This window comes from Macrobrachium rosenbergii, chromosome 48 (genome assembly GCF_040412425.1).
Source record: "Macrobrachium rosenbergii isolate ZJJX-2024 chromosome 48, ASM4041242v1, whole genome shotgun sequence".
NCBI classification, from domain to species: domain Eukaryota; kingdom Metazoa; phylum Arthropoda; class Malacostraca; order Decapoda; family Palaemonidae; genus Macrobrachium; species Macrobrachium rosenbergii.
Window position 1 is genome coordinate 73,349,842 of NC_089788.1, and position 15,378 is coordinate 73,365,219.

Sequence of the window (15,378 nt, forward strand, 5' to 3'; positions counted from 1 at the left end):
TTTCTTTTTATCTTTATATTCCTGGTGATAAACTCAGGTTTGGATTTATCAGACTTGGATCATTATGACTGCATTCTGCTGCTAACCACAGTTTTGCTAAGTGTCAAGCGAATCTTTAGAAAGCTAGAAGGAAAAACAAGTCCTTATTATTTTCTTTAATTCCATCATCAGATCCTTATTCTCTCTCTCTCTCTTGTTTATTCTCCTGGTGATAAACTCAGGTTTGGATTTATCAGACTTGATAACTGTGATTACATTCTGCTGGTGCCCTCAGACAAGTCATCATAAATAGGATAAAACGAACGCCCTGACATTTAAACAATATCACGCTATTTTTTGTTAAGTGTGCGTTACCATGGCCTGCCCTTATACGAGCATACGAATATGCGCGAACTTTAATCTTCGCCAATAAAAACACGACGAAAGTTGACTCCGGATGAAAATGTGTTCAAATAAAGGTATTTGTCGTCAATCTATTACTGTCCTCTTGTTTTTGTACCATTGGAGATATCATGCAACTTCCAGATAATGGTAACCTTTGCACATTAATGAGTCAGATAACCGTAATTGCTGGTAACGACGTTTTTTGTATCTATTTTTTTTTTTATTAAAAATAGACATATTATTTTACAGGTTCTTATTTTGGAAGGACTTTTTCTGCTTGGAACTATTTACAGCCTGACACTGTTTTTTTTTTATGCTTGCACCAGATTCTCGTGTTTTTCTGTTACAGTACCTTATTTGTCTCTCCCTCAGTCTCCACCTCCCCGGCCCCCCCCTCCCCTACCCGTCTCTCTCTCTCTCTCTCTCTCTCTCTCTCTCACGCCCCCTTCTCTCTCTCTCTCCCCTGCCCGTCTCTCTCTCTCTCTCTCTCTCTCCCCTCCCCTGCCCCTCTCTCTCTCTCTCTCATAACCCCTCTCTCTCTCTCTCTCTCCCCCCCTCTCTCTCTCTCTCTCTCTCCCTCATCTCTCTCTCTCTCTCTCTCTCTCTCTCTCATCCCCATCTCTCCTCTCTCTCTCTTCCCCTACCCATCTCTCTCCCCTCTCTCTCTCTCTCTCTCTCTCTCTCTCTCTCTCTCTCTCTCTCTCTCTCTCGTCATTTTCCTAAAGTTATCTACGACTAACCGTTTTCCTACTTGCTTATTCTAACTCATTATTCAGCAGCCATGATGATTTCCAATTAATTTCGATTACTTTCATACTGATTAGACAATACTGATCGTACATAGAGCTAAAATTTCAACGTGGGAAGCAAAGAAATAACTGACGCTTTCGCCTGCATGAACATTCTTCGATCTGTTTGTATAATTTAAAGAACAAACTGCTTTTTGAATATTTCGAAGTCACAGATTTATTCTTTTATAAACTTAAACGAGTCATATTGATGTCAAAAATGAATGGAATTAGTCTTTAATGGCATAACAATCGCCTGCCATTTCTGATTTTGTCACCATTTCACCTCAAAGACGCTTATAGTTAAGTCTAACCCGTAAAGGGGTTCGCGCCTTCAGTGCACCTCACGTGGTGCACTGTAGGCGTCATTAAAGGGTGTCTGTAGCGACACTTCTGTCCTAGTTGCACCTACTTTTTAGTAGGTCCCGTTGTTAGGTAACCAACTGGTTCTTAGCCACGTAAAATAAGTCTAATCCTTCGGGCCACCCTAGGAAAGCTGTTAATCAGCTCAGTGGTCTGGTTAAACTAAGGTATACTTAACTTAGCCTTTTTTACTTTACCTCCTTTCCCGCTTCCTTCCTTCAGGCTTGCTGTCCAGCCTCTCAAACTTTCATTTCTTAGTACTTCATCTCCTTTACTTTCTGGATCTCTATTTTGCTGTCCAACCTCTCCAACTCTCTCTTTTCACCCGAGAAGCGCCGAATAGCCTAAGGTAGCCTCATCGATTGGCTCGACAGCTCGATATATCATAAATCTAAATCAAATGAGCAAATCTAATATATGAAGAGATCTTGACATGGGTTTATTTACAGTGTTAATTCAGCTACGTTTATCTAACAGGATTTATAAATTCTTTTTACTCCCCACATATAAAAGAGAGTCTGTTTCCATCATCAAATGTCTTTAGATAGTCTTCTGTTTTATAACTAAATGCCATTCTATTTCTATTTTATTGTTATTCTGTAGCTCTACTAATCTTAATTTTTCTTTAAGTAAGGTGTCTATATGAAAACTTATTCAGATGTTTCATATTCATCTTCGATTATTGGGTTTACAGTTTCTAACTGCTTTGGGAGAACTCCTACTATCCTTGGAATATAACAAACTACTTTTTACCTGTTTTATGTAGTTGCTAGGCCAAGTTTCTGCTAGCAGTAATGTGCTACAACCTGATTATTTGTCAAATGTTCTGGTGTTCCAGTCATTTTGTTTCCCGCTGACTCGATGTTCAACAGGTAGCAGTTATATTTACGGTTATTGCTCTAAACAGTAAGTTGCATTGCCTATATTCTTGCTTATTCTTCTTCTTCGCCGTACTTTCGCACGATTTGTGTTCCTGTAGTGTGTGGACATTGGCAAAATGTACGTTTCGTCTCCTGAATCCCAGTCCTTCAACCTGTGGTCTTTCCCACATTTTGGTCTGACAAGTTCTATTGTACATTGTCTCACTCTTGTCCAATTTCTGGTCATTTAAAGCATTATATCACATGATATCTGAGATGGAAATTGCAGCATGAACCGTGTATCTGCACTTAAGCTTGTCATTACGTAATTTTACGCTCCTCTTAATCTGTGGCGAACATTTTCTGGTGTGGTGTCTAAACCCTCTGGTCTTTGATGTCAGCACAGCGACCTTCTTGAAATCATTTTAATTTCTTACCAGATTTCTTTTAGCCATGAGTTCTTGCCTTTTATATTATTTTCCCATGATATTTTCCTCTTCATCGTCACCTGGGACATGTGCCATCATGAGGTTTGTGGTTTTTTTTTTTTCGTTTCATGAGCAGTAATGTCAATTTTAGTCATTTTTTACACTTTGTTCCATTTTATCGTGTTTTTGGACTTATCTTTCGTCAGACAATGCCATGAGTAAGTGTCCATCTTTACCGAGCTTTATAAAATAAATATGAAATTCCAGAATCAATAAAATTTTTTTTTCTTGGAATCACTGACATTTAGTTTATATTCTGTACAGTAACTTTCTCTGTGGAGTCGATTGCTTTCTGGAACAGACGTACAGTAGGCTTTCGTGCTTTTAATTCGTCCGCATACGTTTGCTTCTTCTAATTTCGAAAGCATATTTCCTATTTGTTTATTCAGGGGGGGCCTGTGGTCACTTCCAGAATAAATTTACTATTTGTTTTTTCAACCTTGACATTTAAAAATAAATCGACTCACTTTTTGTAATCAATCTAGGCTATGAATGTATTTTTTTCTGAATATATTTAAAGAATAAATTTGACTCATTGTAGTTAAACTACGTTCAACTTTCTTTATTCCCTGAGAGAAACAACGTTCTGTACTCAGCAGTCAGTACTCTGTAGGAAGCCTCCTACCAACTTCGTGGCTAAAAATATTACCTAGATCCGCCACTGGTTGTTTTTCACGGCTTCCAGGTTTTCACCTTCCTAATCGACTCCGTTTTTGTAATCAATCTCCACAGAGACTAGTAGTTACGTTCAACTCTCTGAGAGAAACAACGTGGCCTACTTTCCTACATTCGTGGCGCGTAAGAATGTTTTCCTTATTTTTTGCGTCGTTTTAGATTCTTTTTTGCTGTTCTGTCACGGTACGTTCGGTGCTGCTGGTTACAGAACTTGGACCCAGTCCAGTTTCCGTCCTCTCAAGGGTCACCAACGTAACAAAGATCAGCGTTTTTGTCTAATTCTCTGGGAAATCACTTCAACATATCTTTTTCGCCATATCCAGTTTTCAGTATTATTTAATTTCCAGTGTTATTTTATCTTAGATTTTTCTTCGTTTTTGTTTTTAGTACAAGTTTTCATCGCCTCTTTTTCAGTTTTTAATGGCCAACCACAAGGTCTGCCATTTTTTCTTCAGTTACCCCACTTCCCAGCGTCCGTTTTCGACGTATTCGCTCAATGCGCGCTTGAAAATCTCAAGTTTTGCTTGCCTGCTTCAACGATACATGACAGAAGACGTCAAGTACACAAAATGTTGCATAAAATCTCTTCCTTATGATAATAAAACAGTACTCCCTTGATCTACAAGTTAATTCTAGGTCCATTTGAAATCAGAGTTGTGATGTATATCAATACCCGAAGCTTGAAAACTGAAGGACAGATCTTGAAGGAAAGAGAATTTTTTCTGGAATCGGAGCTGTGTGATGTATAGCCTACTGTGTATCAATACCCGGAGCTCGAAAATTGAACGACAAGTCTTGAAAGAAAGAGAAATTTTGCTGGTGTGACTTACCTTTAACTGTACACACGATCGAGCTGAATTAAAGGGTAGTCGTCACTTTCTTTTTTACGATTACTGCTTCTGGCATTACTCACGCCAGCTAGTAAGCGGTCGGGGGCCACCGTAACTTCCTCGGCCAATCAGAGAGCGTCGGACTTCGTGTCAGTCCTCTCAAAACATGAATTTCTCTGCCTTTTTTTTTTATGTTTCTCGAAAACTTTCAAGTGTTGGGACATTCGGAAGGACGCTAGTCTTTGATGGTATTAGGCTACCTTACGCTAAGATCGACAACAAAGGCAGAATTTTAGTAATCGACATACAGAGGTTCCGGATTCCTGGTTCCTAAGAGCTCACTCCAAAAACACAGTTACGGGCACACTACGCTATTCAGGATTCTCATGAGGTGCAAAGTTTTGTTCCCTTGTTTCCAATGTTAATCGTCTGGGGTTTTACTTTACCTTATAGTACGTCAAAATGTTTATTTCAATTATTTTCAGCAACAATAACGGGGTCACTTGTCACCGTGATGGATTTTTCTTCTTCTTTCCGATTTTTAAATGGCTGAGATAGTTCTAAGAAGACTTATTGATCGAGTGATTATCTGAGAAAATGGTACTGCCGTGATAAGTTACATAAAGCTATTTATAGCTTCATAACAAAGCTGTAGATAGCTGTATGTAGCTTTATAGATTTGTCATTCTAATTCTGTAATTGTTTTTTTTTTTTTTTAAACCGGGGTTGTTTGTCTTACATGTCACGTGATTTTGTATTTTTGCTATTGTTGTTGCTCGCCTTCTCGTTTACATTCTGATGACTTTATTTATATTTGTTGTTTTCAATCGTGTTCTGAAAAAAAAAATTATGTTTTGCATCTGTTAATGTCTGCAGTTACTTTCAGAATAAAGTTTTGTGAGAATTGTTTACAATTTTCATCAGGAAGGCCATTCAGTCTTTCCCAGTTTTTTCCCATAAAACTATAAGATAAAAAACAGCCCAATAATAATAATAATAATAATAATAATAATAATAATAATAATAATAATAATAATGAGTGGTAGAAAACTATCTGACGAAGATCCTCTGGGACTATGGTATCAGAACAGATAGGGTGATACGTACCAATAGACCAGACGTGACGCTGATTGACAAAATCAAGAAGAAAGTATCACTCACTGATGTGGCAATACCATGGGACACCTGAGTAGATGAGAAAGAAAGAGAAAAAATTGATAAGTATCAAGACCTGAAAATCTAAATAAGAAGGATATGGAATATCCAGTGGAAATTGTATCCATAATCACAGGAACACTAGGCACGATCCCTAGACCCCTGAAATGGAATCTGGAAAAACTAGATGCCGAAGTAGCTCCAGGACTCATGCAGAGGAGTGTGCTACTATAAACAGCGCACACAGTGAAAAAAAAGTGATGGACTCCTACGGAGGCAGGATGCAACCCGGAACCCCACGCTATAAATACCATCCAGTCGAACAGGATGACTGAGATAGAAAATAATAATAATAATAATAATGTTGTTTTCCACTTATCATTTTGATATCGTCTTCATTATAATCAACCTGACTCACCCCACGTTAGAAAGGAGATAAACTTAATTATGGTACCGCCCTCGAAGCGTTGAAAATCTATTTGAGATTCTATTTTTACAAAGAAGTCAAAACAGTCCCAGTAAACGATTATCTAGAAAGTAAGTTGATAAACTTGTAAGTTGATGCAATTGAAATCAGTCAAACAGTTCTTTCTAAGAGCATCGACATTTTTTTTTTTCTATTTTCTCTCGTTCAGCATCTACACTCTAATTCCATAAAGGAGAGTTGGTTCTACAATCCTTCATTCAGTCCCACATTGGGTATAATATGCATATATGTGCATGTGTGTGATTGTATATATAAATATATATGTATATATATATATACATATGTATATGTATGTAGGGAGGGAGAGAGAGAGAGGATGGTATATTATTTCAGAACTGTATTGAATATATATAAACAAATGTATATATATATTTATATATATATATATATATATATATATATATATATATATATATATATATATATATATATATATATATATATATATATATATATATATATATACATACAAACATACATACATACACGCTTGCAAGCAGCCTCATAACAACAAGCTTACCTCGCAATTTAATACAGTTCTGGGAGAACCTTGAACACAAGACGTTTACCGTTCCGAGAGAAAACCAAAAAAAAAAAAAACAAGAAAACTGAAAACTGGGGGAAATCCGTTAATTACCGCTCAAAACAGTTCCCCGAAGTACAATCTTATGCATTTATGGATGTACATAGATGGTTAATAACACCATAAAGGTCCTGGAGTTGATTAGGGTAATGTGGGAATTAACGTCGAGAGAAATAAGGGCGGTTATCGCTTACACTTGACGTTTTTTCCGCACTGGAATTCCCGTGATTTTTTGTTTTTTATGCCTAGCGGTTGTTGTCAGTAGGATTCTCTCTCTCTCTCTCTCTCTCTCTCTCTCTCTCTCTCTCTCTCTCTCTCTCTCTCTCTCTCTCTCTCTCTTGTATATATTTATAGGACAGGGTGTTCTCTCTCTCTCTCTCTTATTCAAGTAGGGTGTTCTCTCTATCTTCCATAAAGGCTCTCTCTCTCTCTCCCTCTCTCTTATATATACATAGGATAAAGTGGTCTCTCTCTCTCCTATTCATGTAGGGTGTCTCTCTCTCTCTCTCTCTCTCTCCCTCTCTCTTATATATACAGGATAGAGTGTTTCTCTCTCTCTCTCTCTTTCTCTCGCTCTCTCTCTCTCTCTCTCTCTCTCTCTCTCTCTCTCTCTCATATACTGTATATATAGGATAGAGTGTTCTCTCCTCTCTCTCTCTCTCTCTCTCTCTCTCTCTTATATATACAGGATAGAGTGTTCTCTCTCTCTCTCTCTCTCTCTCTCTCTCTCTCTCTCTCTCTCTCTCTCTCTTTTTCAGTTGATGCGAACGAAAATATTAACTCTAGGTCAATGCGGTCATCACTAGCGCAATTATTCTCTCTCTCCCGCCCCCCACTCTCTCTCTCTCTCTCTCTCTCTCTCTCTCTCTCTCTCATTTCCAAGTATACCCGAATGAGAATAACAACTCTAGGTCAATGGGGTTACCTCTCGTGCAATTATTGTCTCTCTCTCTCTCTCTCTCTCTCTCTCTCTCTCTCTCTCTCTCTCTCTCTCTCTATTTCCAAGCACACACGAATGCAAATAATGACTCTACGTCAGCGCAGGCAGGGAGAAGGAAACGCCTCCAGGTATGAACTAGGAATTCAAAAGTCATGTCCGCCAAGGAACAGGTTTAGCCGCGTAAAAATAGGCGAAGGAAATCAGGAAGAAGAAGAAGAAGAAGAAGAAGAAGAAAAAGAAGAAGAAGAAGAAGAAGAGGGGTTTGGGGAAAGCACTAGGGTTACGAAAGACGCAGGCAGAAAGGAGCAATCAGAAAGGCGTCAGAAGAAGAAGAAGAAGAAAAAGACATCAGTGATTCGGCTGAATCCCTGAGCTAAAGAGAAGAAGAAGAAGAAGAAGACGAAACGGAAGGTTTTCCAGGACAAAATCAGAGCGGAGTTAAGTTTGGCGTTATTGTTTGGGAGGCCTTGATAATCAGCTGTATAGCTTACCCTCCTCCTCCTTACTACTTCTCCCCCCTCCCCCCTCTTACTTCTCCTCCCCCTCCGCCTCTATTTTTTTTGCGGGACTTCTTGGTATTTCGGGCCGCTGCATTATCGGTGTGCGCCGTTTCACGTTCATTTGTTCCTTGTCACTGTGTTGGTCTGAGCCAGGCACGTGATGTTACGGGGCATAAACTTGAGGAATGCATGTATGTATGCGCAGGCGCACGCGCATGCGCACATGTAAAAACACTCAGCGCACACAACATATATATACACACATGGTTCTCCGTCCTCGGAAAGCATTGGTTAGGACATTTGTCCCTACCAAATAAATGTCCCAAATTCGATTCCCGAGTGAGCTGAAAGATATTGTAGGCAACTCTGTTAACGTTATGTTTCTGTTAACTAAAGTAAACGGCCTTTGTGCCTGGTGGTTAGTCGAGTGTTGGTGGGTTGCGACAAAGGTTGGGTAAAAAAGCCTTACTTTATATATGCATAAATATATATATATATATATATATATATATATATATATATATATATATATATATATATATATTATATATTATATGTATATTTATATTTATATTTATTTTGATAGTATATTACGGGTACACATTCACTACATAATTACTTGTTAGCAAATTCCAATAAATATGGTTCAGTCACATAAAAAGTATTAGAACGAAATTTACATTAGCATAAATTTTTCTTTCATCATGACATAACTTATATTAGATGAGACAGATCGTGATTCTCTGGAATCAGAACATAAAAAGATTTCCTGCTTTCCGGGTGAAGAGGAATTAAAATTATGATTATTAATATTACAAATATTATTATTCATATTAGCAATTATTGTTGTAAAAGTAGAACACCATTTATTTAACTATTAGCTTTCCGTGTAGGTTATTACGTAAGTTAAAATCTTTATAAAATCGAACATTATAACAAAATAAAAAACAATTCAATGAAAATTATAAACAAAAATAAATAAGCACAGGATATAAATTTATTTTCCACCTGCAAAGGAAATTTAAACTTCACCACAGGCTATGGCACACCCCACAGTTTGAGAATATTGGTTTCAAGGTCGTAGCCGAAGAAATAATGACAATGAAGAAGTAGTGATAAAAAAAGCCCTGTCAGCAATGGAACACTATTGTCAAAAGGAAGAGATTTTGAACATTTTTATATCATTTGCACTCACTCTTGGGTTTATAATCTTCCACACGCAGTAATGATTCTTGAGTACACAATCTTCCACAGGGTGTATTGATTCGTGAGTCCACAATCTTCCACAGGGTGTATTGGTTCTTGAGTTCATAATCTTTCACAGGGTGTAATGATTCGTGAGTTCACAATCTTCCACAGGGTGTATTGGTTCGTGAGTTCACAATCTTCCACAAGGTGTATTGGTTCGTGAGTTCACAATCTTCCCCAGGGTGTATTGATCCGCGAGTTCACAATCTTCCCAGGGTGTATTGATTCGTGAGTTCACAATCTTCCACAGGGTGTATTGATTCATGAGTTCACAATCTTCCCCAGCATGTATTGATTCGTGAGTTCACAATCTTCCCCAGCGTGTATTGATTCTGTTCACAATCTTGATGATTCGTGAGTTCACAATCTTCCCCAGGGTGTATTGATTCGTGAGTTCACAATCTTCACCAGGGTATTGATTCGTGAGTTCACAATCTTCCCCAGGGTGTATTGATTCGTGGGTATACAGTCTTCCACTGGAAGTATCAATTCTTAACTTTATAATCTTCCACAGGGAGTACTGATTCTTGAGTTTGTAATCTTCCACAGGGCGTGTAAATTCGTGAGTTTGTAATCTTTCACAGAGTATTCATTCTTGAGTTTGTAATCTTCCACAGGGTGCGTTGGGTCTTGAGGTTATGATCTTCCCACAGTTTTTGTATTATCAAGTTTATAATATCTATACAGTGTGTTGATTCTTGAATTTACAATCTTCGTTCAGTTTGCTGATTCTAGAGTTTGTAATCTTTGCACAATGTTTAATTCTGAGTTTATTGTATTCCGTAGCGTGAGTTGATTCTTGAGTGTGTAATCTTCGTGTAGCTCGTTCCAGTCTTGAGTTTGAAGCCCAGTTTTTTTTTTCTCACGTGTGTGGGAATGCTGACTGCACATTGCCATGTGATTTAGTGTTTGTTTATAACTAAATTTTTATGGGAAAAGATCCTGATGAACTATTCCAGAGATATGGAGTGAGTCCAGGAGTTAAGTAAACAAGTAGGTCAGTGATGGAACAGTATTTAAAAAGATACATGATTTATACAAGAAACAGTTTGACTGTAAATGTATGAATTGTACCAATGAACGTCCTTCAGTACAGAGCTCTTTACCAAGAACAATTCCTGTAAATGTTTACATTGTACCAATGAGCACGCCTCTGTACAGAGCTCTCTACACAGAACAGGTAGATGAGAATCGCAGGTGACCTGCTGGAAGGTATGACCCATCTTGACACATTTCTTTGTCGGGGGAAAGCCTGCAAATTTCACCAAGAAGAGGAAAACAAACGAGAAAGAAACGGCGGCGCATGGCAGAAACCTCGACCAACCAAAGATCATAGAACAAAATGAAACCAGGTGAAAAAAAAAGGATGTAAAAAAGCAGAAACGAGAGAAAAAAATAATCGGTTTTAAAAATGCCTGCGCAACAGGCGAAGGTCACACCATCAGCCTCCTTTTTAAAAAGGTGAGGGTCGCCGGGAGACGGCGAGAGAGAGAGAGAGAGAGAGAGAGAGAGAGAGAGAGAGAGAGAGAGAGAGAGAGAGAAACAAAAGACAGCTGGGGGACGACCATGAATCAAAACAATTCACAGCCCCCTCTGGCGGCGTCGCTGCTACTCATCTCCCCAGAGACCGGCCTTGCGGGACCCCGCTGTATATATAAACCCCCGGGATTTGGACTTCATGGCCACAGACCGAACTGGAAGACCGTGGAGGCCGAGTCTGGTTTCCAGTTTCCAGTCGCTGGAAAGTTTTTCGAGTGTGCAGAATCTCAAGAACCCATAAAGTTATCTAGAGTTTGAGTCAGTTTACTGGGAAACATTCGTATTGTGTGGTGCTGTGTATATGTACGAAGACATCTGACAGGTCATCATGGTTAGATTTTTGGTAAGTTTTTCAGTGCGATCTTTCGCTGACTTTCAGTTTTATTATTATTATTATTATTATTATTATTATTATTATTATTATTATTATTATTATTATTATTATTATTACGGGATAGGCCCACAGGGGCCATTGACTCAAAATTCAAGCTTCCAGTGAATATGGTGTTCATTTGAAAAGAATTTACAGAAGATAAATCGAAATATAGAGAGAAGAAACAATTCTTAGAAAATAAAAAAAATTATGAATTAATAAACTGATAAATAAATAGATAAAAATATACTTTCAGCATTATAAAAAGCTGGAACTAGATACATCCTATGAAGTTACATTAAAATTAGATTAGAATGAAAAAAAAATTAATTTCAAGTGTCAACCTTCGACATTAGGAAAAAGCTTATTGTAAACAATAGTTACGAAGGTAAGTATAAACTCTGATTATATTTCATTAAATACAATAATTAGAGATGCATCGCTCAGTGACAGTGAAGATATTGATAAACGTATAGCCTGGGGTACGTAATTGTTTTTGTGTGAATAAGCTGCAAGTTTTTATATAGTGTTTTAAAAACGTTGACGAAGACATTTCAAGATTTAGAATACCACTTTTTATAAGATATAAAGTTACGCCCTTAACATACTCAAGATACGAGAATTTTTTTTCTCGAGTAGATAGCTTAAGCAAGCACAGTTAAAGTAATCATTCCTTTGTTTCTTTAAACTGAATAAGCTGTTAACTAAAAAAATATATAACTCATAGAAAATCGTTGCTTACAAGCTATGAAAGCTTAGCCCTTATCATATTCAAGATAGGGGAATTTTTTCATTAAATAGATATCTTAAGCAAATACAGTACAGTTAAAGTAATCATTCACTTGTTTCTTTGAACTGAAATCATTTCTCATCTCTCCCAAAACAGATATGGATCTCCCTGGTCGCCTTCGTGAGGTCGGAGGCCTTCCCTGGACCCCTGCCCTTCCCACAACCTCTCCCGATGCCTTTGGGATTCCCAGCGCCTTTTCCAAACCCGAGACCTTACCCTCATCCAGAGCCTTTTGCTTTTCCATATCTGTCCCCAACTATTTATCAACAGAGTCTAACTTCCAGACCTTTCCAAGATCCTGATTATGAAGACTTTCCTGAACCTTACTTGAAACCAGGGGCTTTCCATGGACCTGTTCCTGGTTCTGTGATTGGCAGTTCACCAAACTTTCACCCTGAAACTTTCCCAGCACCCTTCCCTGGCCCCAAGAACTTCCAGGGTCCTAATACTGGAGTCCATACCGTCTATAGGCCTAACCCTGGTGCAGAACTTTTCCGCGAACTAAATCCTGGTGCTGGGACTTTCAATATGCCTTATCCTGGAGCTTTCCACCAGCTAAATCCACTTTCTGGAGTTGAGGCTTTCCACAGTCCAAACCTTGCTGCTGACACTTTCCATAGGCCTAACCCTAGTCCTGAGGCTTCCCACGGTCTTAATACAGGTGCTGAGATGTTCCCTAGGCCTAATCCTAGTTCTGAGGCTTTCCCTGGTCTTAATACAGGTGCTGAGATGTTCCATAGGCCTAATCCTAGTCCTGAGGCTTTCCACAGTCTTAATACAGGTGCTGAGATGTTCCCTAGGCCTAATCCTAGTCCTGAGGCTTTCCATGGTCTTAATACAGGTGCTGAGATGTTCCCTAGGCCTAATCGTAGTCCTGAGGCTTTCCATGGTCTTAATACAGGTGCTGAGATGTTCCCTAGGCCTAATCCTAGTCCTGAGGCTTTCCATGGTCTTAATACAGGTGCTGAGATGTTCCATAGGCCTAATCCTAGTCCTGAGGCTTTCCACGGTCTTAATACAGGTGCTGAGATGTTCCCTAGGCCTAATCCTAGTCCTGAGGCTTTCCATGGTCTTAATACAGGTGCTGAGATGTTCCCTAGGCCTAATCCTAGTCCTGAGGCTTTCCACAGTCTTAATACAGGTGCTGAGATGTTCCATAGGCCTAATCCTAGTCCTGAGGCTTTCCACAGTCTTAATACAGGTGCTGAAATGTTCCATAGGCCTAATCCTAGTCCTGAGGCTTTCTATGGTCTTAATGCAGGTGCTGAGATGTTCCATAGGCCTAATCCTAGTCCTGAGGCTTTCCACAGTCTTAATACAGGTGCTGAGATGTTCCCTAATCCTAGTCCTGAGGCCCACAGTCTTAATACCTGAAATGTCCTAGTCCTGAGGCTTTCCATGGTCTTCCATACAGGTGCTGAGATGTCTTAATACAGGTCTATTCCTAGTCCTGAGGCTTTCCATGGTCTTAATACAGGTGCTGAGATGTTCCATAGGCCTATTCCTAGTCCTGAGGTTTTCCACGGTCTTAACACAGGTGCTAAGATGTTCCAAGGGCCTAACCCTGGTCCAGAGACTTTCCATGTTTTTAACCCTAATGCTGAAACTTTCAATGGGCCTAACCCTGGTGCTGAGATGTTCCGTGGGCCTAACCCTGGTCTGGGGACATTCCATGTTCCTAACTCTGGTGCTGAAACTTTCCGTGGGCCTAACCCTGGTCCTGAGATTATGAATGGGCTTAATCCTGGTACTGAGATTCTCTATGAGCCTCATACTGTTCCTGAGATTTTGAATGAACTTAATCCCGATGCTGAGACTCCTCCTGAGCCTCATCCTGTTATGGAGATTTTCCAAGAACTTAATCCTGATACTGAGACTCTCCCTGAGCCTCATCCTGATATGGAGACTTTCCATGAACTTAATCTTAATGTTGAGACTCCTCCTGAGCCTTATCCTGATATGGAGACTTTCCATGAACTTAATCCTGATACTGAGACTCTCCCTGAGCCTCATCCTGATATGGAGGATTTCCATGAAATTAATCCTGATGCTGAGACTTTCCCTGAACCTCATCCTGGTATGGAAATTTTCCATGAAATTAACCCTAATCCTGATTATGAGATTTCCCACAGACCTGGCCCTGATCTTGAGTCTTATGATAGTCTCATTCAAGAACCTAGTCTCGTTGCTGAGCCTTTCTTCAGACCAAATCCTTATTTTGCAGGAGTCAATGGACCTATCCCTGATCCTGATACATTCCATGAACCTAATCCTGACCCTGAAATTTTCCCTGAGCCCATTCCAGGTCCTGAACCTTACTATGAAACCAATCCTGAACTCGAGAATTTACACAGTCTTAATCCTGGTCTTGAGGCTTTCCAAGGACCAGATCAAGGCCCTTACCCAGAACAGCCTGAAATTCAAGAACCACACCAAGTGCCCAACTCTTTCCCTGGTCTTAGTTCCATCTCCTATCCTTTCCATAACCCAGAGGCCATTCCAGTACCTGAAAACATGCCTGATCCTCTGCCACAGATGGCCTCCGAAATTCTTCCAGTTCCTGAGCTGACTGGTGACCAAGAAGTGCTTCCAGTTTCTGAGCTAACAGGTGATCAAGAAGTGTTTCCAGTTCATGAAATGGCAGGTGGCCAAGAAATGCTTCCAGTTCAAGAACTGACAGGTGACGAAGAACTGCTTCCAGTACCTGAGCTGACAGATGACCAGGAACTGCTTCCAGTTCATGAGTTAACAGGTGGCCAAGAACTGCTTCCAGTTGCTGATGAGCTAACAGGTGACCAAGAACTTGTTCCTGTTATCGATCCCGTTGACATCCATGTCCCACAGCTGGTTGAAGATGTCGTCGAGCAGGAAGTTGAGGTACCAGACCATTACATCGATGTGGGCAGGACTCCCAAATCCCTTGATTCCCATATGAGTCTGCCTGGTGAAAGCTACCATGTCATCAGAGCTTCCATTTTCCCTTTGCCCGTCAAAACTTACAGGTAAGACTAGATTGATTTTTTATGCAGTTTTATATATACATATGGATATGTGTATGTGAATGTGTGTAATTGTAATGACCACAATGTCCTTTTAACTTTTCTAATGCTTCAAACTTTTTGAATACACCTGTCACTAATAAGCCTAATGTCCATTTGGCTCTCAAGTAACGTGACCTTGTTCTGATTCTCTGGATGCAGGTTTGAATCCTGCTATGGACATCAGAATTTGTTCGTGTTCTTGCGTTCGGATCTCAGGCTTTGTAGTGACAAGCATATCCAAAAAGTGTGAAGAATTCGAGAAGTAAAGACGGTATTGTGGTCATTACAATTACATACACACACAAATGCATATATACACACATGTATATATATA

At 39.4% G+C, this 15,378-nt stretch overlaps 1 protein-coding gene across 1 annotated transcript in view; it reads left to right on the top strand.

Moving 5' to 3' along the window:
• The first annotated feature begins 10,980 nt into the window (after positions 1 to 10,980).
• LOC136831537 (MAGE-like protein 2) overlaps positions 10,981 to 15,378 on the top strand; it is a 5,139-nt gene continuing 741 nt past the window's right edge. Inside the window, exons 1-3 of the mRNA XM_067092107.1 lie at positions 10,981 to 11,183; positions 12,100 to 13,324; positions 13,481 to 15,005. Coding sequence (XP_066948208.1) covers positions 11,169 to 11,183; positions 12,100 to 13,324; positions 13,481 to 15,005 — 2,765 coding nt within the window. The 5' untranslated portion in view covers positions 10,981 to 11,168. The remainder of the gene's footprint in view (positions 11,184 to 12,099; positions 13,325 to 13,480; positions 15,006 to 15,378) is intronic.